Raw genomic sequence first — 25,438 nt, 5'->3', positions numbered from 1 at the left:
TAAAAAAATATTTATACTTTTTCCACCACTAGGCATTCAAATGACAACGGGACTGAATTTGAGTAAATGGCCTCAACCAAATGTCCATAAGATGGCGCAATTCCATAATAAATAAATAAACAAAAAATATATATATATCTCCCCAAAAATGTCCCTCATCCAGCTTTATACATGTTGTGTACAAATTAATTAAGTGATGTGCTTTCACTCTTTATCACTGAACCATCTAATATTTACCATTGATCTTTATTGACGACAGAATGACAAAGTGCACAAGCATAAAAAAACAACAAAAACAAAACACAACACAATCACTAATGACTGCAGAGTAACATCTCAAGGAAAAAAAGATTGAATATAAAAATGATTATCAAACAATACTACTGTGGTACTCTGGTCATGATTCCATCATGCAGCAAACCTATACAGCCTCTGTAGGCAACCTGTGCCTTTTTTTTCTTTCCATACCATTATCGAAGGAAAATGCAAAATGGAGGTTCCATGAAAATGAATTGGGTCTCCAACTCTCCATATTGTGCAGTTCCCCTGTATATTTCTATACAAAGTGCTAGCCAAATGAAGAATAACATGTGCCTATGAATACTACCTTCTGACGTAAAAAAAAACAAACAAAAAAAAAAGTTGTCCCGTCGGACATTGTTACACAGAATATAAAACACATAGGCCTAATATGCAAAAAAGCTATTTCTAAAGCACCATCTTCGGTTGAGAGACATTGTGCAAAGTCATTTTTTTCCAAATGTATTTCACAACAATGAGACAATTACTTAATCAATAAAACACTAAGGCATTTATAAAAGAAAATGCACTTTATACACTGTGGACATAGAAGTAATTCTAAGCCAACACAAATCCCTCATATGGTGCAAGACCAGCCCGTGGGAATCAAATTTGCATAATAGGCAATATCTCACAGCACAGTATGGACATACCTGATGTCTGAATTTATGACAAAAGTTTAAAAAACAAAAACAATACAACAAATATAAAATGTGAAGGGTTGGGGGTTTGGGGGTGGCCACACATCATAACAAATCTGCATCAGCATAACAAATTAAATGCCAATATCACACAGTAATACATCAATATATCCAGTTGCCTATGTTGAGCCTGTGTAGAAGGCCTCAGGGTTGCCTTTCTGCCAAGCTAGGGGCTTAATATTACAAACTGGAGGGAGTGGGGCATGTCCCTTCATGAGAGCAAAGGGGGCAGTGGGGCCTGAAAGCCCAGCAACGGGATACACTTTGGTGACCTCTAGCTGTGTGCAATTCCAGGTCCTCATCATGAGGCCAAAGGTCATCCTAGGAAGAGCGGGGCGGTGGCTCTGCATCTCGTCAATGTTTAACACCCGAGCCAGTCCTTTGTAATTTCTCCCAACTTGACAATCTTCAGGCTACTGTCTTCCAACTTGAAATAGTGGGGACCTTTGAAGAAGTAGCTGTAGTCTGTGAAAGCAAGGAACAAGCATTGCACATTTAAAACTCTTTGCTGTAAAAATGTTGTTGCAGTTAAAAATGAAATGCCCAAACCATATACTGATAGTCTTCAAAGCCGCAGATTTTTTTCATCTCTTTTATTAAGAATACATGTTTCTCGGTTACAGTTTGGTTGGGGCTGTCTATTTTTATTGTCGTGTCTAAATAAGCTGGAACAAAGGTTGTTTGAGTTGACAAACATAGTATTCATTATTATAGTATATAGGCTCGTAGGGCAATCAGTCTTCAGTATGGAGAAGGATATGACATAATTTGCCTTCGGAGTAAAAAACTAACAAATCAGGCACAAAGTTGGACCTCCTCTTTTTCAGAATGCTAATAAGCCAGTGTACAGAGGCGCCACTGTGGAGGGGCACAGAAGTTCTCTATATAAATGTGTTTTTTCTCACCGTGTGGGGGAGGTGCTACGTGATGCTTACAGTATGTATGTCAGGAGCAATGGCCTGAGCAGTAATGGAAAAATCCCTGGTTAACTGCCATCAACCAAATTGTGCATACCATCTCACAGAGCAGGGGTTATGGCTGACGCTGATCATGGGCCATCAGAGGAGTTCTTTAGGTTTCATGCTTAATGTTCATACAAACGTACATTCGTACATGCATTTGCTTTTATGCTATGTTGATGAATTGAATACATAGGACCACAATGGAAACAAGTCTCCAGGACTTTTTTTGTGTTATCCTTTAAGCTCAAGTTCTTCAGAAAGAACAAAATAAAACAACTTATGATACTATTATTACTATTATTATGAACTTTACCAGTACCAATTATGAAGTCTAATTGTAAATGAACAATACAACAGCAAAAGTAAACCAAGATAATGCGGAACCGGGAGTTGCCGGGAGAACTCTAAGCTGAATAAGATATGCAACATTCACTGGAAAACTTCATTCACTTTGCTCTGTGTACTATATCTAATCGACACAGGGCCTTCCTGCTTCAGAGCTTCTTCTTGTCGACTGTTTAATTTTCACATCTTCACTATGTAACCCAGTCCTTCTGAAAAGTCAATTTTTGGTTGCATGGCGTCAGCCATGCAAGCAGAGTTCTGGTATATGAGCAGTGTTGTTGTTGGAGGCATCGTGCCAGACATGATGAAGGGGCTGGCTAGATCGGCCTGGCCACTGGAAACAAGGCATGTTACGACAGAGAACTGGATCAGACAGCACTGACCCCAAAGGCTTAGTTTAGACTGCAGGCAAATCTGATTTGTTGTCCACACTGTTATTTGCAAGCGATCAGATCCGATTTGTGTATCCAGACACATCATCGAAACTACCTGCATTGGCTGCTGTAGTAGCGACGTAAAGACATAAGAGTAAGTAATGCTTTACTTGTAGTCTGTCGCACGATGGTGTCGCTTGCCTAAAATAGCTGATCTACAAGCTCACAACGCATCAAAATGCGTATCAATCAGGCTTCAGTGTTGGGAGTGTCCAGATTGAGACACAACTTTAGAAATAAGATTTGAATGTGGTTCGACAAAAATCTGTTTCCATGTGCTGTTCTGCTGTTCAGACTTGATAAGCAAATCTGAGTCCAATCTGGGTAGGCCACAAATCTCATTTGGGCTGACAGTATGAACTCAGCCTAAGAAGAGCTCTGCTTTTCCCCCCCATATATGAATCACTTTAGCCTCATCAATTCCATTTCACTTAGTTCCATCTTGGTAAATAAAACTATAACTTGGTGGACAGTTCAGAAACCTGCCTAACAATGACATCATCCATGAGGATTCAAAGATAATGGAAACTACAGCTTTGTCTTCCTGGAAAGTTGCAATACTTCTTGCATCAAAAAAGAAAAGGAAAAATATGGGTGAAATCTTGTTTGAAATTACCACCACCCTAAAGACACTGGACTGGTTCTGACTGTAACACAACCAGTTTTAGCAACAAAAGCTGGGAGATTGTCCTCAGTCTCTAGTTGAGCGAAGCATTTTACACACTGACTTGTGAGTCTATGCATTTCTAGTCTTTTACCTGTAACCATAACCTAACGCATACTGTATGCACTCGCTGATTGCACAGTCTGGTCTTGTGTTGTTAAGTAATATGTCTCTCTCTACTGTATGTCTATTGTATTGCAGGGTAAGGAATGCCAGGCTGCTGCTGATGACTGGGTACAGACAATGTGGCCCATGCACACAGACGTCCCGTGGTCATTTCCTCATGGTTGCCCTTTCACTCTGCATTGCTCGTCGAAAGCGTTAGTTACCGAAGGCTGGTCCGGAAAAAAAATCACTCCTGCTCTGATAAACTGAAAACCAGCGTAAGAGCTGATACCCTTTGTGGAATTGCTGACATTATGTGGAATATGGCAGGTTGTTTGTGTTTTGCAGGATCAATATGGTTGCTACTGTAGGTTTGTTGCATAATTATTATTTATCATTTTTCAATTATAGCTATGACTATGGTCATGGTCATAAATATCTATATGGCTCCTACACATGAAATATGGCACTCCGGCACACAGACTACTACAGTAAGACGCACATTGCCTAACATTGACATAAAGCATGTTAGGGATAACTGTTGATAGACAGTTATATTCACATATTCATTGTTGATAGGCTGTATATTCACTCATATATTCATGGTTGATACATATATTCAGTGCTAGTTAGTAGTCACTGTATATAATATATATATATATATATATATATATATATATATATATATATATATATATATTGAGAAACCAATTTCAGATTTTACTGCCAGATCCTGTCTTGTCTTCTTTCTTTCTTTCTTTTTTCAATCTTATCTGATCTTATTATTACTATACCAAAGATGTCCTGATTTAAAACAAAGCTTAAAACAAATGAAGATGTGATCTTACCAATGCCATTCAGACTGAAGGCAGCGTCTATGCCGTCTGGGATGCCATTCCATGAGTCAGCGATAAGCTTGGGGAACCCAAGGTCCATTTTCTTTTTATCCTCATTGTACCTAAGGGATCATCATGAAGAGCATGGATTTGTCTCAATTATTTCACATCTTTAATGACTAAAGTTACAGTAAGTGGGTGGCTCTACAATCCGGTATGAATGGTTTTAGGTACTGTGGACCTCAGTCACATATCTGCTCTCATTCATCCCCCATGCCTCTAGCCTGCAAGACATGTTTTCTCTTTTTTTTTACCAAGGTGGTTATCCTAGTTTTATAGCACAACTCCTCTTCTATATTGGCGAAGGTGCCTCACCGACTATTGATGCGGAGGTATTAAACGTTAACATAGACCTCAAGAAGCAAACATGCTCTTCCTTGGAAGTGAAAGAGTTACAGGAAGTGTAGTGCAGTCATCATCTTATATATACACAGTACTCACATTGTGTAAGAGCTGTGGGAGCTGTTGTGGTTTACAGCCCAGTGTAAATCAATCATACTAAAGAGCCTAACTGAAACCAGGCATGACTCTGGGCAGCAATAACATATCATAACATCATCAACCCAGGCCTGGACTTTGTAACAAACAAGCTTTATGCTTATGGAGGTGCATTTAGGCTTTGCTCCTCACCTCCAGAACTTGTCCCCAGAAAACAGGTAAGTCTTCCTGTTTTTCCTGAAGCTGATGGCTGCGTCAATGTTTTGTACATCACTGGGTAGGCCAAGGGAGGAGATACTCTTGGGGTAGCCTTTCTCCAGCAGGTCCGCTTTGAAAATCCACATTTCCTTGCCTGGGATAAAGATAAAGACAGGGGTGTTGAGGCGCCAAATCAAAGCCAAAACAAAGACATGAATGAATAAATAGGAATATATATGTTTCTTCTGATGAAATGCCTCCAGAATTATCCCAACTAACACGTATAAACAATAATGCATTTATGCATTACTTACACAGTTTAATCCATCAAATCTATTGTATTCAGATATATTGCAAAGGCGTATGAAATACTGCAATACCTAAAGAATTTGGGCTGGATATGTAATCAAAACAGGTTGTGTCATAGGTCAGCTATTAGGAAGACTGACATTGGAGAATATAAACTTTCAAAATGGAGAATATCGAGTCTTTTGTTCAGCCAACCCTGAGCCTACATATGAAGGAAAATATGCAGTGAAGCAGCTCTGCCTCCAGTGTCCTACAATCTGGAGAAGATATTATGTAAATGGAGTCAAGAGTCAGGAAGGTTGTCATGATGCTGCGATTCAAGGCATGCACGATAAACCACTAATAACCACAGTCTAATGTCTTAAAGTGTCCAAGAGTGTGCACCACAACCGTACCCTGCTAATGTTTCTACCTTACAGTTCTTATAAATGGACCATCACTAGACCAGGGGAAAACAGAAAAAGGAATGCCATCCATTAGTCATGGAAATGGAAGAACGGCTGTTTCTCTGATCACCGTAGAGCTTGAAGTGACATGACCAAAACGCAAGAGCAACTAGATCCTTTAGTACAGCTGGTTCCCAATCTTTTTAGCCCAAAACCCAAAAGAGAAAGTTGATGTTTCCTCGGGCACCCAAACTAGTGAAAATAGCAGATCTACAAGCTCACAACGCATCGTTTTAATTTTTTTTACATTCATGGAATTTCTTAGATTATTATTTTTTATTCTGTTGAATAAATGTTTGAAATGTCTTTTTTATTTCTGAAACTGTTAGATTTTATATATTTTTTACTATTTGAAAATATTTTGGAGAAAAAATTTAGTAAAAAAAAAAGGGATATTTACTCAAGTCGTGACCCAAAAAATTACGGTAGTCTGCGACCCAAACATGGGACCTGACCCAGTTTACTGGTTATCAACGTATGGCCCGGGACCCCACGGGGTCCCCACCTAAATTACAGATGGTTAGGCAGCGACTGGACACTTACGGGTCCTCTGAGTTAAATGAACACAGGGTTTTACAGTTATACTATAAAAACTGGTTGTACATTGGCGAAATTGTATAAGAAAGAGGCAAAAATCGTGAAAATAGGCGATTAGAAAATAGCAGATCTACAAGCTCTCAACTCTGCTATTTTCACAATATGTATCTGTGGGAACTGAGTCAATATAAATGTAATGCCTCAACTCCTACAATTCCAAGTGCTTGTCAGGGTGGGGGGTCCCCACTTCAAATATGATTATTTTGGGGGGTCCCCAATTCAAATATGATTATTTTGGGGGGTCGCGGCCTGAAAAGGTTGAGAACCACTGCCCTAATGCATATCAACCTGGGATTCCTTTAAACAAAAAAAAGGTGAGAAGCATCTGCTTATCAGTATAACGTACCTGCAAAGAAGACGGTCTTCTCCTCCAGCGGGTTCTCGTAGGCAGCGTCTATCTTGACCGGCAGGTCTGGCCAGTAGGTGGCCACCAGCATGGGCCCGTTGGGCTTGCCTCTGAAGTTCGTTGACCTGAAGAGGAACCTGGAAGAGGAAGAGTGGATGAAAGGAATGAGTGGAAGTTATTAATGAGGCCAGCTGGACTGAGTTTCAATAGACATGTTTCGTGATGTTAGTGGTAATTTACTGATTAGTGTTTATTATCATTAGTCATTTGTTACCCCGTCTATGATTATAACTGACAACAGTTGGCAATAAAGCAAATGAAACGGTCAAAGTTGTCATATTGACATTTAAAGTGTGTCGAATGACTCATGGCATCAACTCATGCACCGAGTAACATGCAAGAAAACATTTCACCTTATACTGTAAGTTGTCAGTAGCTGCCCGTAGCCTTTGAGCGGCGCAGTGTATTAAATTAATTGACTGATGTCGTTAGTCTAAACAATGGAACTTACTCGGCACCATGGGTTGCCTTCTACTAGGTGTATTTTCATATTCGTCAACGTGTCAAGTGTAGCCTCCACTGTTTCAGTAGAGGCTACAGTTTATAGGGCACAGCATAGGTCATGTGGTTATCCCGCCATTGAGGCCTATATTGCCAGTGTCTGTCTATGGGTGCGGGAGCTTCAGTCAGTGTGTTAGCTTGTTGGATTGGCTGCCATTTGGAGGTGTCATGGAGTTGCATTGACCCAGCATACTTCTAGGCAACTAATGCCCTTAGGAGGACAGCCAGTATTAATGCACCATTTTTATTGATAAGTAATTTGGATACCTGTAACAGACTATCTCCCCAGTTGTGTCATTTGTTTGAGCACTTCATTTGTAAATACACACCCAACTAATACTGAACCAGGCAACAAGTAATGCCGCGTGACGATGCCGCTGCCGAGACTTGACAGAGTCGGCCAGACACTGCGTGGAAGGTGAGGTTTAACCGCACTCTTTTATCTTCTTGTTCCAACAACAGCGTTAGTGTTAGCTTAGCCCTTTGGGTCAACTTCTGTTGTTTTTAAATGTGCTATAACAGTGGTCCAAATGTATTTGGCCATGGACCCCATCTGAAAAGGTTTTGTGCCAGGGACCCCCAGAAAGAAGATTGATTTGTAAAAAAAAAAGGGGGAAAAAAGAAAGTGAGCTTGTATATTTGCTATTTTTGAATAGCCAACATATAAATGGATGAAGTGGTTAGACCACCTGGAATTCCCCCAAGAGCCCCTGGGGGTCCCCAGACCACATTTTGAGAACCAGTGTGCTATACAAATAAAGGTGACCTGACATTGGATTAATGTGTTGAGTGGAGATCAAGCATGCATATTTGTGATAGTCACCATTGCTCAACAATAATGTTTTCATATATGCCAGGGTGTGAGCACTGTCACCAATAATGTTTTCCTATTTGTGAAGATGCTTTTCATATTGCCGATGTTTTCATATTCATATAATCATGTCAACTCCATACTCAATGTTATGAAACTACAAATAAAGTCAGTCTACCATTCCCTGTTCAATGGCCTTGACTGTTTTAGATGCTTGTGAGCTTACAGTATATTTAGTGGCTGGCTTCGAGTAGAAGAGGCTTTCTTTGTCAAACTCAGTTTTCAAAGCACTGAGCTTTGGTCTAAACTCTTTCTGACTGTACTTTCCCCTTAGGGAAGTTGAGCTCTGCCAGCCACAACAGCTGAATTATTTTAAAGGACAAATCCTTTCTGATCGGCTCTAACCCAACCGACAGTATGACTACAACCACACAGTGCTTACATAACCTTTCGAAACAAGCAGGCACGCATGCGTACGCATCATAGGTGCACTCCGGTACTTAATACAAACAGCACTGTCTACACCCCCTTGGGGAAGAGGGAATGATGAGAGAGTGAGCGAGCGAGCGAGCAAGATAGAGAAAGAGCAACAGAGAGAGAGAGAGAGAGAGACAGAAACAGAGACAGACAGAGACAGATCGCGGCAGTGGTTCAGGTTGAATAGCAGTCTTTGTTGGAAGTGGAAGGTCCCCGGTTCGATCCCTGCCGGCTCCTCCTGGCTCCCTGAGTGAGATACTGAACCCCTAACTGCTGCCGATGAGCAGATTGGTGCCTTGCTTGGTTGCCTCTGCCGTCTATGTGTGAATGGGTGTAATGCACATTGCACAGAGCTTTGGATTAAGGTGCTACAGAAATGCAGAGAGAGAGAGAGAGAGAGAGAGAGAGAGAGAGAGAGAGAGAGAGAGAGAGAGAGAGAGAGAGAGAGAGAGAGAGAGAGAGAGAGAGAGAGAGGATAAGGGGGGACAGGGGGGGTTAGTACAAGTGCTTCACTAGCCCCAGTCAGCCACAATGGCCTGATTCATGAGCATCTGGTCCTCGTTAGGGCCAGGGCTGCCGACGCCAGCGGAACAAGACCCATCTTGCCCGGATTTCCAATACACAGCTGCACAACAACAGCAGCTTCCCAAACTCTTTTCCACTGACCTATTTTACACAGAGCAAAGCTCTGCCCATCACAAAGATAAGTTGTGATAATGAATAAATATGAAGACACAAAGCAGATTCCACCAAACCTTGTGTTTTTGCTCAAGTCTGTCACATGGAATCAAGAGTGAATGACTAACTGGATGATAGTTGCACGCGAGGAAATACAACTTTTTGTCTTCAGACCACATGTGTCAGCCACTGACGATTTTCCAACCTCTTTCACATAAAACTCGACCATCAAATGATGGGTCAGCTTGCTACTTACGGTATGTGTCTGGCAGAGCAGACAAACGTATTGGCCACAGCCAAAGACGTAGGAGGATGTGACTCGTGGTCTGACCATTTAAACGCTATATACAGTACTTCATTGACCGGGGTCACCCAGGGGTCCATACTTGGTGTCCTCCTTTTTCCCCTCAACACACAAATCTCTTTGCAGGGAAATAGCTGATCTACAAGCTGATTGGGAAGTGTTGTGAGCTATCTGCTATGTCTTTGTTATATTATGACATGCCAAGAATAGGGATGCTAGGTTGTGGTTAATTCCCGACATACAGTGTGAGACATACAGCGTGGCATTAGCATTAATTATTATTTTGTGACTTTTTGTAAGAGCCTTAAACTGTCATACCATTAATTAAGCTCATTATATTGAGCCAAAACCGTAGTTGGCTATAATATCAAGAGCACATAAATAAAATAAATCTGTTTCTGAAACAAACGTATTGGGGAGGTTGCTGGTAAGCTGATTAGTCAAAAAGTTGCTGGTCCGATCCAACAGCTCTCAAAACTGCAAAGGTTTCCCTGAGCAAGGACACGTAAGCCGTACTACAATGCATTAGAGAGTTTGGCAACATGTGGTTGTATCTGTCCCTGTAAGAATCAACATAGTCAACAGAATCAGCAGGTTGGACAGCAGACGCTATGCTAGCTTATCTCTAAAGCCTCCAGACAGACATACAGACAGACACACCTGATATTTTATGCTCAGTGAGAACTTTCAGTATTATTCGTCTCATCATGTCCAGATTTGTCCGACATAAATATGCAGAGCCGGGACAGAGAGGGGGGAATCCCTGTATGTTCTTTTACAACAGCGCAGATGGCGGTGAAATTTAGCTGAAGCCCAAAGTGCACTGGTTTCTATCTGCTGATATAAAAGTTGACTTGTTTTGCTGCTCTACAGCCAGAGGACCTGACATGGCCTTGAGGCAGCTCATAAGTCTCAGCTCCAGTCTCAGTTCCAGCAACAGGCAACGCACTGAAACGTTACTCATCTCTGACTTTGGAAAGGGGAATGTTATTGCCTCCAGTCTCCCTCTCTCCTCCCCATTTCGCGCAGTGCCTCTGGGTCAGTGTGCTTGGCAGCCCTATTTCAGCCTTTCTCGCGTTTCAAAGCAGGAATCACTCACACAGCTTGCTTGAAACTAGCTAGATAGATAGCTAGTCACGCAAAAGCCTTGTGCGATTCTACAAAGGCCAGAAAACACAATAACCACTTGAACCCCAGCGTCCATATTCTGAGAGAAACATTAGCCAAAAATAGCTGATCTACAAGCTCACAATGCGACACATTGTGAGCTTGTCGATAGACTATTCTTAGAGCTTTTTTAAAAAAAGAGATTTGGTGTAGACGGATAAAGTGGTCGAAGTATAGTTGTAACTCAAGTTCAAGACTACAGGGGTTTAAGTGGTTAAACATCTGTACACTAATTCTGGGGGAACCCCCCAGTCCGGGATCGAACTTGGAACCTTGCGGTTTTCCAGTTCACACTACCCGGCCACTCTACCCCTGAGCCACTGCCGCCCCTAGGTAGCTAGATAGGGACACCAGGTGAAAGTGGTCAAATCTGTCTGTTGGTTTTATAAATATTTAACCAATGAAAAGTATTAACAAGAGCTTGTGACTAAGCAATAACTACATTGGATCCATTTGAACACAGGTTCTTTTTTCCCCACTTCCTGGAAAGTAACGGTTTTGGTTTTCCGCCTGAAAGTGAAGATTTGTATGTAGGATGACTAGGATCGGTGTTAGTTTTCTTCCAACTCCCACCTTCGGGCCTTCTAGGGTTATGCAGGGCAGTCTTAAAGTGAATGACTTCACTCTTTGGTACAGAACAGAGGTCTGCTGACCTGTTTGCTTTGGATGCGCTTTCCGAAATGGACATGACAGATATACTACAGCTCTGCCAACCTCAAAATTACAGCGTTAAGAAAGTGGTTCCCAAACTTTCTAGCTCGAGACCCAAAAAAAGAAATTTGATATCTCCCCGGGACCCAATCTAGTGAAAATAGCAGATCTACAAGCTCACAACAAGTCACGATGTGACGCGTTGTGAACTTGTAGATCTGCTATTTTCACTACTTCTATAAAGTTGTTTGCTTTGTTTGTTTTTTTTACATTTATGAAAAATAAAATCCTGAAAAAATCCTGAGGATTTTTTGAAAATCTTTTGAAATAATAATAATAAAAAATATTTTTAAAAAAATTAAGGGGTGTTTACTAACGAACATTTTTTCCATGACCCACACATGGGTTCCGACCCACTGTTTGGGAAACACTGCTTAAGAGCTAGTTAAAAGGCGCTCCTACAAAAACAATAGGGTTTGTGATTCAGGACTGTTGCTTGGGTTAGAGCTGATCAGAAAAGGTTTGTCATTTAAAAGAATTCAGCTGTTCTGGTGGCTGGAAGAGCTCAACTCCCTAAGGGGGAAGTACAGTCAGAAAGCGTTTAGACCAAAGCCCATCGCTTAGTGAACTGAGAGAGATTGACAAAGAAAGCCTCTTCTTCGACTTGAAGTCAGCCAGTAAACACAAGCTTACAAGCATCTAAAACAACTGAGGCCACAGAAAGCGGAACAGAATATGAGTATAAACAATACAACTATACCTCCTGGGGAAATGATAAGGCTATGATCTGGGTTGTGAAATCCCACTAGTTTGTTTTGCTATATTACATTTGGTTGTGATTGTGTGTTCCTTCCTGTGCATGCATATATTACAGACAAGACAGTTATATTGACAACAAAGCCAACATCTTGATAAGTTTAGAGAGGGTTCAACCCGGTGCCCGAGTGGTGCAGGGGTAAAGTTCCTGCCCACCACTGCGGACAATGCGGTTAGATTCCTCCACGGTGCCTCCGGGGTTGGCTACGCATTCCAAAAAACACAACTGACCGTGTTTGCAGTGGGAAGCTCAAAGCTGCCAGTGGAAGGTGATCAGGGCCGGACTGGGACCAAAATTCAGCCCTGGCATTTTGGCCCGGTGGGCCACTGGCCCAGCGGCCCACCAGTACGCCAAATGGCCAGTCCGCCCCTGAAGGTGATCTGTCGCTGCACTAGTGACTCTAACAGGGCTCCAGACTCACTTTTTAGTTGGTTGCACTGGTGCACCTTAATTCTTTCATGTACTGTAGGTGCACCAGCATATAACTCGGGTGCACCCGCCACCCACACATACAGTTACACACACATTCCAGATTACAGACCTGCTAAGTGTAAGGTGCACTGTTGCGACCAATGAAATTTTTTTGTTGCACTGGACAGATTCTTGGGTGCAACTGCTGCCAAAATGGAGGCATTCTGGAGCCCTGTTTTACAGGTTGGTCGGAAAAGGTCGGAAAAGGTTTGTCAGAGAGATAATATACTGAGAGGCTGCTTTGGCTGCTTGATCCTGCACCAACATCGCTGTCATATTGGAGAGGGCAACATGCCATCAAGAGTCATGTGCAGTTTGGGGCTGTATATTAAAATTTTTACTGTTACTATCGTAAGAAAAAAGTATTTTGCAATGAAAACCCACATTTTCTATGTAACCATTTTTTTGTTTTACTTTACATATGCCGAATAGTGAAAATAGTTACAAGCTCACAGCTTGTACTTTGAAATTGGTCCAAAATATCGACGCGAGGGTTAAAATGGTTAACCAAGTATCCTGTATTGTAACATAACTACATGTCTGGAATTTGTAATGAACCAAAACATTCAGCGAGTAATGATTGTGGATAGACCTCCTGCCTCAATTGACATACAAATGCTTGATGCAGAGGATGAGACAGTGGAATAGTTGAAAACAATGAACAAAATGAAACAGTGGATGTGATAAACCACAAAGGTAGTAGCCTCTGTGGTTTAGTCAACTATACCTTGACCTAAACTGCATCAGTCATATTAAGAACCACCTACAGTATATGTGGTTGTAATATCAAACAATCAGAGTTCCCTTTGATTCAGTTAGGCCTACCTGTCCTTGAAGAAGAATGTCTCTCCCCTGATCTGTGCTACAGCATCAAACACCACCGGCTCACTGCAGATGTCCATGGGAGTGACAGGACCCTGGGTGGGGCGCTGGGGTTCATCTGGATCGGTTCCACCACCACCACCTATCAGTGAAACATTGGACATAATATTAGCTATTTGAAAGATAGATTCATGCTCCATGATGACAATATTAATTTAGAAACTTTGGTTTCATAGATACTTGAAGGTTTTTAATGGCTCTTTGTTTTAGTTTTGTTGCCAAGCATGCCAATAATCAAATTGGTCAAATATTGCCATGGAAACAACCCATTTAATCGTTTCGTGCCTGATTATCAAGTTGAATTTCTCCTCAACATTTACAGAGATTAAAAATAATAACAAAAATCCCCTATTGCTCAACATGAGGAGTAACTTAACGGTATTGCCAGATAAACAAAAAACTGCCTCACTAAACAATCCCCACAGACAAGATTTTAGTGTTAAACAAGATTACATTCCCTGTGCACGCCCAAAACTAGAACCCAAAACAGCTGGGAGCAACATAATGTTGCAATCTCTAGTCTCCACAGACTGTCCGTTTCTATGGAGCACAAATCTGATGCTTATAACACACATGATGATGATACCAGCTCTGTGGCCTTGTGGTTAGAGTAGGGGTGTGCCGATATATCGTCCCGCGATATATCGCGATACGTTTTCGTGACGATATGTATCGTTTTGGGGTTTATTTATTTTATTTTTTTACAATAATAAAAATCAGGCATGCAAACAGCCCCGAGGTGAAAAGGGTGACAACATGTTGTTATTTTTCGGGTCAGGTGTCACACTATTGCCCTATTTGGATTCAAAACGGCTATTGTAGCTGAAAAGCTACAAGTTTGCATGTCTGAATAATGCAAAAACTCCCCCATATATTTTCATAATAAAAAAGTGCGTATCGTATCGTATCGAAATCGTATCAAAGTTGTGAGCCCAATATCGTATCGTATCGTTTCGTGAAATTAGTGTATCGGCACACCCCTAGGTTAGAGTGTACGCGCTGAGATTGGGAGGTCAGGGTTCCCCGGCCGGGTCATACCAAAGTCCCTGCGACATACTAGGGGGTGTACTTGGATATCAAGCCGGATATCGTCCCACAGAAACTGGCTCCTGTGATACTTACCCACTTGAACCTAGCATCCGTATTCTGGCCATGTCATATTAGGCAAAAATAGCAGATGTTCCCAACGGGTTGTGAGCTTATAGATTGGCTTTTTCTGGTGAAGAGATTTGGTCTAGACTAGAGGGAGAACATGAGGGGGCCAAGGACAGTCCCACGGGGGACACCGCGGTCAATGAAGTGTACAGGGTTTAAGTGGTTAAACTGAAGATTTTAGTCTCACCAGGATAGAGCTCCTGGATGCCTCTGATGTCATCATTAGACAGTCTGAAGTCCTTGGTGAAGGTGTAGATTGGAGCCATCAGTGCACCAGGGTCTTCAGAGTGTTCCAAGCCCAGGGCATGACCAAACTCATGGGCCGCAACCAGAAACAAACTGTAGCCTGGAAATAATCAACCGAATTACCTTCACAGATCTTCATATTTACAGCCAGAGATTTTAAAATGTGTTGATTTTGCATCCCAAGCTTATGAATGATTTTAAAACTTGTTTGCAAAATCTGCATTTTACTTCTACAAAGCAATTAAATGATTTACAACTTCCAATAATATAACACAGTGTACTTGTGGTGATGAGTCTGGCTCTTGGAATGCCAGATGGATGGCGCTTCTGGTTTTGGTTTTGGTGTGTGACACTCACACACCAAAACCAAGCAATCAATTATAAAATGTAACCTACTGTAAATCAAATTGAGAATAGTTTCCTGTGACTGTCTAACTTCCTGCAATTCTCACATTATGTGTCCTATTTGGAAAATCCCACCCGCTTGGCACTCCAAGTGAGTTACAACAAATGCTAAGCAAATGATCTGCATTATATGCATTCTGAACCCGTGGCTGAAAGCCTCTTACCCTGGTCAGGACAGAAGCCCCACTTGCGGTCGTCATCGTAACTCTTGGTGGTGGCGCACCACATCTTGCCATCACTGCGTCCAGAGGCAGTGCAAGCCTCATAGGTGTCTCCCAGGAAAGTGAAGGGGAACGCGCAAGGACCTCCCTCTGAGTTCCCTCCCACTGTTGACATGGCTGTATGGGGGGCATCCAGTCACACGTTTCAGAATAGTCACAAGTCTAAACTTCAGCTGTTCATGGGTCATGACCTAGAAGTCGTATGGCTCACCGAAGGAGTGTTTTGATATGTATTGTACTGTGAAATAATTGCAGATGTTGAAAATGGCACCATTAAAGCATGCACAAGGCACACAACATCAATAACTAATATTCCAGGCACCAAACCAAAAAGGGAAATTCCCAAACTGCTTTCTTTCACAGGCAGATAATCTTCTGTTTGGCTAAATCAGGTTTTGTGATGTTGTTGTTTTTTCTTCTGCCGTTTTCTCATTCAACACTAGCACTACATGAGGCTCTGTGCACAGCTGCATTCCCAGTCAATTAGAACCAGATCCCAATAGTATTACCTATCCATGTCTTTCTCTTGCGCTCTCTCTCTCTCTCTCTCTCTCTCTCTCTCTCTCTCTCTCTCTCTCTCTCTCTCTCTCTCTCTCTCTCTCTCTCTCTCTCTCTCTCTCTCTCTCTCTCTCCCTATAAACTTGAAGTAAAGCAAAGTCTTGGTCATAATTATGAAGATGAATATCTTTTTACATGTTTAAGTTATTATTTTATTTTTTTAAGATTTAGTCTATAATCTCTCTCTATCTCACTCTGGCCTACTCTCCCCAGCTCCACAATCCAAGAGCAGCCAGCCCCACTGACCAAATGGAAAATGAGCGGTGCTATTACACAGTAAAATACTTTTACAACCATTCAGTAAACCACTAGCAAGAATGAAAACCACAGCTGGAACATTCCTGTCAACCAATACGGAGAGGCATCGTGCACTGTACAGCAAATAAACACACAAGCACACCCTCAGGCAAGCACACACATAGCTTACACACACGCACGCACACAAACACACACATGCATTCACGCACGCACACGTGCACACACACACACACACACACACACACACACACACACACACACACACACACACACACACACACACACACACACACACACGACAACTTTCACTCACACACAAGCATACAAAAATGTTAATTTAATTCTCAGATTATGGTTTCCATGCAACAGCACTTGTACTTAGGAGCAAAATAGAGCAAGTCAACCATGGATAGGCAAAGTATTTCTAAAAGAAGCTGGTCTAAAAATCTGAATGAGTTAACGTGTCGAAAACGATAAACATAGAAGAATTTGTCACGTGGCATTGGTGCAGAGTCTGCAGACACATTTTGACAACTGACACACATGACACAGGGACAACATTATCTCACATATACAAGTGAGAGGCATGAGACAGACAGTAGACTATCCAACCCACCGGTTTCAGGGCAGAACCCGTAGGAGGTGTCGCGGTCGTAGTCGTCGGTGGTACCACACCAGCGGTAGCCATCGTCACGGCCTTCAGTGGTGCAACCGTCGTACTTGGTCCCCTGGAAGTTGAAGGGGAACTTACATGGAGCTCCGTTGGCGTTTCCACCCAGGGTGAACAGCACTGTTCATACACATGAATAAAGCAAGGTTAGGGATTCTATATTATGTACGTTTCTCTGAAATCTGTTTCATGTCTCGAAAAAAATCCTGTAATATAGATCTCCCGATCTACATGGGAACAGTGTGGCCCCAATGTGGATCTTGGACTTCATGTGGCCAGCCTGTGATGTCAGTCATCTATGATGTCAGTCTTTGATGACATATCTCCTGACACATAGACTGACACAGCACACAGCATAGACACTCACACAGACCGTAGATGAAATATCGCTGGCACTATTGGCAATTATTTATTTATTTACTTGGCACTGAATGAGTTCATGTCTAATATCATGTACAGTATATTTGCTGCTGATGTTGATGCACCTTACGTACTCTGAACTCATGTCCATACTGTACCTGATGGATATGCTATGTGTATACATATAGATATCTTTTGTTGATTTGTCTTTTTTTCCCCTTGCCCCCCCCCTTCAAGAGGCCAGGACGTCAGTCATCTACACATTTTACAGTATGACGTCAGTTATCTATAACATACTGTATCTATCTATGATTGGGCAAGGGTTCAGCCTAATCAGAGCCCCATTTGATTTCCATTTTGGAATTCTAAATATTTCAAAAAGTATAAAACATATGTGAAAGAAGTTAGTGGAGGTACAAAGTTAGTCTACTGCCAGTGTGCACAAGAAATTTGGCACTGATCGGTCCAGCGGTTTCCGAGATTTGCTCCAGAGAAACACACACAGACAGACAAACACACACACACACACACATAGAGCCATGCTGTAAAAATAGACACACTGAAACACTGCGATGCATAATGGTACATCTGCTGCAATATACACATTTGTTAGATTTCAGTTCCATATGAAAATGCACAAATATGCACGTAATTGTACTAACCCAATTATCCTATTCCATTACATGAACTCACTGGTTTAACTTGTGTTTACATCATTTCCAACAACCCAGTACATGTGTACGTTGGCAACGGATCATAATGAGCCTTTGATAACAGCAGTACCGTGGACAACAACTTAACGCAGATAAACAACATGTTTGACAAATCCCAGTATTTTCAAAGTGGGACAGTACCTTGCAAATGAGCAAATTCCATATGCTGTTCCAAACAAACATCGCTTTCCTGGCAGTTATTCCAGCCTACTTTCTCTCCATCCAAAATAAACAGAACTACTTCAAATATATTTCAATCTTATTTGAAGTAGCACTTGGCCATCAGAAGAAAAACAGCTTCTTACCACCAACTTACTGAACATTTCTGAGGTTCAGCTACAATGAAATTGAGCATGTTACTAACGCTGCTAAAGTTGTCGGTCTGATTGCCCATGGGGCCATCTATGGCAAATGTGCACACTTGCAATGCTGCTGCAGTTGGTGAATCACTTAAGCCCTATATACTGTCATAATTTACACGTTTACAAGCACTGTGAGCTTATAGATCTGCCATTGTGGTCAAATGTTGTGGTCCTTGTTGCTACCCGGTTGGCTCAGAGCTCCCTTCTCTGATCGTTCTTTTTGCATAGTTTTCAGATTTTTCACGTTTGTGTACGTACACAAAAGTACACAAACGTGAAACCTCACACCTGTCACATCAAACATGCGATGTGACAATAAAGTTGAGTGGAGTCGATATCACAATATTATTTTGTCGTATTAGAACAGGAAATAGAACAGTGGCCCATACTCACACTCATGGGGGCAGAATCCGTATTTGCCGTCTTTATCGAAGTCGTAAGTGGTGGAGCACCACAGGAAGCCATCATCACGGCCCTGGTTCGTACAGCTGCTGTACTCTTTCCCCTGGAACAGGAAAGGCAGTTTGCAGAATTCCCCCTCAGCGTTGCCAAACTTCACCTTCACCACTGCCAAAAAGAGTTCACAAAAGATGTCTTACAATTGTCCGCCTGGTGCAGTGCTACTACATGAGAGAGAGAGAGAGGACTATCAATTTTATTTTCTACATAGTTGTTTCAAACAAAGCATTCTTAATTATGGGCAGGCCATATACAGTGCATGTAGATAAATTACACATAATGTTTGCAAATACATGTCAAGGTTTTGGTTTTGATTCTCCTAACATTGTACGGAATATAATTCAAATTGTGTTGGAGTGTTTAGGCAAGACAGAAAAGTACATATAAAAGCAGGTTAAAACAAACACCTAGAATTATTTGCAATAATTATAATGGTCCGTAACATAAACACAAATTATTGGAGTGGAAAAATAGTAAAGGCTTTAGAATCTACACCTGGGTACACTAGAGCCTTTCCATGAAAAATGCAACTTGAATTTACTTTTTCTTAATATTAAGAAAATGTTCTGTTTCTCTGGTACCTGAACCCTCTCCCAGGGTCCATTGCTCATCATCATCAAAGTGGGAGTCTCCACCAATGCCTGGTCCTGGTGCAAAGGCATGGGCCAGAAGGCCATCTTTACCATCGAAGGGGTAGCCATCCCCATGCTCTGTTGGTGAGACAATTTACACATTAAAAAAATATATATATATGCATATATCTATATATTACTACTGCAATGAAAAAGAGTACCTCATTTTTCAGTATGTAGTATGTACTGGAAAATGTACTAAGGAAACTGCTATGAAAGCTAAGCTACCAATGTACTATGGAAACTACTACCAAAGTACTATGGAACCTTTTGAGTTAAAGTTTAGCATTATAATTAAACAAATGCTGACTAGCTGGTTAGCAAATTTCAAGGGGAAATGCTAATAACCGTAACACTGCAAACATATTGACATCTGTTTGTCTGATGAAGGAAAAGATGCAACCTACTTAAAGCCCCAAACGTCGAAGTGTCTCTTTAACTTTTGTATAGATCTTTTCTCCCAGTTCCTCCAAGGTGGCTTGTTTTTATTTGTGTGCCATCATAATTACGGGAGTCTTTCCAGACAGGTTTAACTGGAGCCAGACAGACACCTCTGGCAGTACAATGATTTTTATGAGTAACTGTCTAATGGATACCTTGACTAAAATGACCCTAGTAACCCCCCCTAAAGACTATAATCCTCATCCATGTCCCAAATCTGTCCAAAATATAGGCTGGCTGTGTGGGGTGGTGTCATAATAAAATAATTATAACATAATAAATGTTATACTTGACCATAAGTCAACCAGGCAGAGTCTTCTGGTGAACTGTTTTCTTCCTTATGGTTCGGTCTGATGGTTACTGCCCTTACTCAAGGGAATAAGTGGGTTACAAATGACTTGCCAGGGTTATTGGCGCTGTGTTCCTATAATACTTGTTAAGTCTCAGTGGGGAATACCAATGAATTTCAGTTTTAGCATGTCACTCCTATTCCCTGTGGAGAACTGGGAGGTCTGTCCTAGTGATCATTTATAACAGCCCACACAAGACATAAGAGTTTATCCTGCCCTGTCCTGTCCTAAATGTGCAACGCCAAAATTATGTGCAACTCTGTACGGAATGAATATTGAAATGATGGAAAAAAGGACCGTTGCCAGCCAGGATGACTAGACACACATAAAGCACATACTCACAAATACTGACTGTGCTGTCCAAGGCCACAGGTAAGCCATGGTCAATCTTAGACATAGTGTTACGTCCTATAAACAAGCGTGTACCGTACCCTCATCCCCACTGTAGTTACACATGGGCCTCTATAGAGCTTTCATTTCTGACAATCTGGGGTGCCACAAATATGAAAAATGTAACCGTATGTTGTAGAAACTCTTCTCCCGCAGGTTCCTCAGGTCCTGGCGGCTGCAAGTTAACCAAGACTTACACAGCCCTGGGAACAGCCCTGAGTTAATCACTAGTGTTCACTGATATACCTTACTATGACAGAAAGGAAAAGGGTTGTACTGTACCGTTGCGGCCAAAATTGATCATGATGTCAGCCTCCCCATCCATAAGGCGTGTGAAGGTGAGTGGAGTGACGTCACCCCACACTTTGAACGCCCTGAAGAAAGCATCGTCGATAGTCTCTTCATCCAGATCTGGGCTGTGTCCGAGGATTCTGAAGAGTGAGACAAAAAAAAAACATGCAGGGATTTCATTTACTACAACAGGAAATGCAGTGTATACCTGCATGGGTCAAAGTGTTCGGATGATTCTTCCTGCACATTAACATTTGAGTTAAACACTTCCAGCTCTAGACTTTACACAACTAATCCTCAAGACCAGTGTTTTTTCAATTTCTTTGTGCCCAAGGCACCAACATCTCAAGGCAGACCTGTATTTATATCTGTGCAAAATACTCTCCATATTTGTATTTACTAATGCCAAATAAAAAGTTTAAAGAAACACATTTTAGGATCTATAATTTGCCCAAAGTACTGCTATAGTTCATTAAAAAAGAAGGTTCATAACTCTTCGTATAGTAGCATACTGTATATTGCAATACTAAAGTTGTCACAAAATCCTACGGCACACCTGGACTTTTATCACGGCACACAGAACCGGCCAAGACAATGACAGGCACTTATTTTTGATACAAAATGGTCAGCAGGATACAATCAGGGTCAGAGAGACAATGTAAACAATACAGCCATGTTGTAGCTTTTAAACCCCAGAACACAAAGACCAAGACAGTCGAAGCAGAGCGACCCAGTGATACTGTTATCTTCAGACAAGCAGACACTACTCCTACTAACAGACTATGAGTCATCTGGGGAAAATCTTTCCTGAAAGAGTTCAACCGCAAAAATCCGTTGTGTGCCTGTCTCTGCTGTGGATTCCTCTAGACATGGGCTGAGCTGAGATCCCCAAGTTGTTATTGTTTTCCTTAGGCTTATTGCCATCCTCCTTGACAAACACACAAACAGGCTAAAGCGGTCAGGCGGCCACGCCACCCAAAAAACGCTGATCTAAATAAAACAATTCAGCGCTGTTGTAAACTTCAAATAAATGGAGGGGGGAAAAAGAAAAGAAAAAAAGATCAAAGACAGGCTGTGAAGGAATGCTGGTGTTAGCAAGAAACAATTCAAGCACAAAGATTGTGTGGATGGGGGTTGGGTGAGTGGGAATCAGGGGGCATAGCTGAGGTCCATCTCTCAAAGCAAACAGACTCTGGGGGTGTTCTTTATAGTTTCCTTTGCTCAGCAGTTTATGGAACAACACAGTTAAACACTGGTTAGGGGAACGAAATTCAGACCTGTGTGTTTGACAGCGTTTTTATGTGAGCCACACCTGGGACAAACAGGATAATACATTGTTATTAGTGTTTCTTTGCCCTGCTTAGATGGATATGCTTTATTTCACATGTCAATACATCATCATTTAGACACTTAAACCCCCTAGTCTCAGTAAACTGGATCTGAGTTGGCTCTGTAATTGGACTGAACCCTTTTCCGTCTACACCAAATGTCTTCACAAAAAGAAAGAAAAAAAGAAAGTTCCCCCCAGAATAGGCATGCTGGGGTTCATGTGGTTAAGTAGCCTACCTCAGAGTTTCTATGGGCTGTTCCTTTTATGTGATAACCTGTGTGACACTATATCCTACTGCAAGGGTTCCCAAACGTCTCAAAATAGTTTCCAGTTTGGGAACCACTGTCCTACTGTATCTGAACTTTTATAATGTGCCAAGTACCCCAACCATATTGTATAATATTATTATTAGTTGTATTGTATGTTAACATTAATTTACCATTGTGGGTTGGAGAAGACATGATGCTACCTCTCAGGATTAGGTTCAACAAGAATCATTTCACCAATTTTGGTACTTTAACTACATTTTGATGCCAATACTTTTATACTTTTACTCAAGTACATTTTGAATTCCAGACTTTTACTTGTAACAGAGTATTTCTATATTGCAGTAGTGATACTTTTACATAAGCAAAACAATGTGAGTACTTCTTCCATCACTGAGAAAATAGTCTACCTCTTGCTTGGTCATTTCAGCATGCATGTAATATAGCTCTTGTTTTATGGTGTGTGTTGTGTAGTGCTGACCTGTAGGTGATATCTTTCTTCTGCCACTTGGGGCTCCTGTGGAAGAATTTGTAATTGGCCACATCTGGTACTCCACAGCGAGGCTTCTTCATGATCTCCACAGTCTTCTGGTCGATCTCTCCAGTCTCTTGCAGAGTGAAGAACTTCTGCATTTTCTTCAGGGTGTCCTTGAGCACCATTAGGTTACATCTGTCTTGTGGGCATCCATAAAACTTGTTCAAATAGTGCTGAAAGAGAAACGTGGAGACAAAACAATGGTCTTTATAAATGCAGCTTTGATGAAGTGGGGATTTTCCGTTCTGCTGACGATGACAAAAGTAACTTTTTTCCATTCCTATGAAAAATATTAAAACTAGTGTTTTTATGCAAGAATCAATGCAATCAAATCTCGCGAGTATTTCACTTGATCAGCAGGCAACTTCTCCACTAGCCTATTTATTGTGCGTGCAAATGATCAGTGGTGTAAAGTAACTAAGTACATTTACTCAAGTACTGTACTTAAGTACACTTTTGAGGTATTCTTACTTTACTGGAGTATTTCCAAATTTCTGTACTTTTACTTCTACTCCACAGCCACTACATCTCAGAGGTAAATATTGTACGTTTTTCTCCACTACAATTATTTGAAAACTTTAGTTACAAGTTACTTTGTAGATTTTGATTATTAATACAAAACATACAGTAACCACTTTAGCCCTATAGGCTACATTTCAGCCATTTGAAAATAGCCGATCTACAAGCTCACAATGCATCCCAGCTTGTAGATCTGCTATTTTCAAACGATTTTTCGACATTTTACACATTTGAAAACTTGTGAAATGAGACATTCTGCACAATAAGTCCTTTTACTTTTGGTACTTCAAGTACATTTTGATACCAATACTTTTGTACTTTTACTCAAGTACATTTTTTAGAAAGAGTAGGCTACTTCTACATTGCAGTATTGATACTTTTACTTAATAAAAAAAAAAACGAGTACTTTTTCCACCACTGCAAATGATTCGTAAAAAGAAAAAAGGAAAAACTAATCATAAACAAATAAAAAACTTACCAGGGCAACTTCTTTGTCTGTTCGGGGGGTGTCGTCCCCTGGAAACCTGATGATGGGCGAGGGGGCCGCGGAGCAGTTCTGGAGAACAGCGATCAACTGCAACAAAAACACGCTAAATATCGTCGAACGCCCCATAGTTGTTGTCAGGTTGGAAATAGATTTGTGGGGAAAAGGGTTAAGGATAGATGCAGTGGTGCTCTGCAGACCTTTCTGTCTGTCTGCCTCTGCTGCTCTGAAATATGTCTTTTCTTTCCTTTAACGGGACATCCTGCACCTCAGCAGCTCCATGAACTTTTCTCCGTCACTTCTGCTGCACACGCACTTTTCTCGATGCTCTCCGCTGTGCGCAACAACACTGCGGAATACCAAAACACTCGCCCCAAAACACAGTCGCCCCGGGGCAATTCCAGCGACCTAGGAACGGTCACCATCTGACTGGTATTCCTAACGTAACCTCAGTAAAACTAGGCCTAAACCTGAACTTTTCCCTAAACTTAATCTCAGTAAAACTATGCCTAACCTTAAACGTGTTTCTAGCCTTGTTATACTCAATAAAACAAATACAAGAACGTCTGGGGGCAAGCGGTCCGCGAAAGAAAATAGGGGCGAGGTGTTTTGGGGCGAGTCTTCCGGGGTTACCAACACAGTACTGCGCAGTCTCCAGGTTGCCACTAGTATGTCTGCTTCGCCTTCTCTCCGTCGTACGACGGTGTCGCTGCGGCGAAAATGGCCGATCTACAAGCTCACACAGCGTCTGTGCATGCATGGTCTGGTGTGACGCGTTGTCAGCATGTAGACTGACTAGGCTATCTTCGGTTTGTTTAGTCCTACTGTCGTAGGACTAAAGTAGGCTATAAGTCAGGTCAATGGTTCTCTCTAAAGAAAGTGGGGTCCGGGGATCCCCAGGGGTCCCCAAAATGTCTTCATATAGCATCAAAAGGAGTTCAACCACTTCAACTCAACAAAACAACAAACCCTTCAAAAACTACTCCTGCCAAAAAGTGATTATAGCTACTGGGAGGTATTTTCTGCCTACAAAATTAAATGGATGGCTTGATTTCTTTCTTGAGGGTTATATTTTAAACATTAGCTATGGCCCAATCACACCAATACAATTATTTACCATGTAAAAGGCCATACAGTATATGCTTATGGCATTAAATTAAAAGTTTTCCTCCTGCCAGAAAGTTATTAAAGCTCCTACCTGGAAACTGAAAGCTTGGTTCTGGTTATATTTCA

The 25,438-nt window shown here is 41.5% G+C and overlaps 1 protein-coding gene across 1 annotated transcript; it reads right to left on the bottom strand.

Annotated features, from left to right (window-relative positions):
* Window positions 1–227: 227 nt before the first annotated feature.
* mmp2 (matrix metallopeptidase 2) lies at window positions 228–24,525 on the bottom strand. Its single transcript, XM_080429295.1, has 13 exons — window positions 24,200–24,525; window positions 23,149–23,375; window positions 21,063–21,211; window positions 19,549–19,677; window positions 18,902–19,075; window positions 17,020–17,193; window positions 15,531–15,704; window positions 14,903–15,061; window positions 13,504–13,642; window positions 6,742–6,878; window positions 5,038–5,197; window positions 4,360–4,469; window positions 228–1,466 (listed from the first exon to the last, which is right to left on the bottom strand). The coding sequence occupies exons 1-13, from the start codon at window positions 24,332–24,334 to the stop codon at window positions 1,363–1,365; spliced, it is 1,971 nt and encodes a 656-aa protein (XP_080285421.1). The 5' UTR covers window positions 24,335–24,525; the 3' UTR covers window positions 228–1,362.
* Window positions 24,526–25,438: the final 913 nt, after the last annotated feature.

This window comes from Gymnoscopelus braueri (genome assembly GCF_963280865.1).
Source record: "Gymnoscopelus braueri genome assembly, chromosome: 1".
Taxonomy (NCBI): Eukaryota; Metazoa; Chordata; class Actinopteri; order Myctophiformes; family Myctophidae; genus Gymnoscopelus; species Gymnoscopelus braueri.
Note: the sequence above shows the minus strand (reverse complement) of the source record. Positions and strands in the feature narration are given on the sequence as shown.

Bases quoted from the DNA above. Each gene is read 5' to 3' on its own strand.
- mmp2 (XM_080429295.1), bottom strand. From the start codon at position 24,334: ATGGGGCGTTCGACGATATTTAGCGTGTTTTTGTTGCAGTTGATCGCT. The intron at 23,376-24,199 runs GTAAGTTTTTTA...TTTCTCTTTCAG, and splicing joins CAGACAAAGAAGTTGCCCTG to CACTATTTGAACAAGTTTTA. The intron at 21,212-23,148 runs GTCAGCACTACA...CTCACTCTTCAG, and splicing joins AAGAAAGATATCACCTACAG to AATCCTCGGACACAGCCCAG.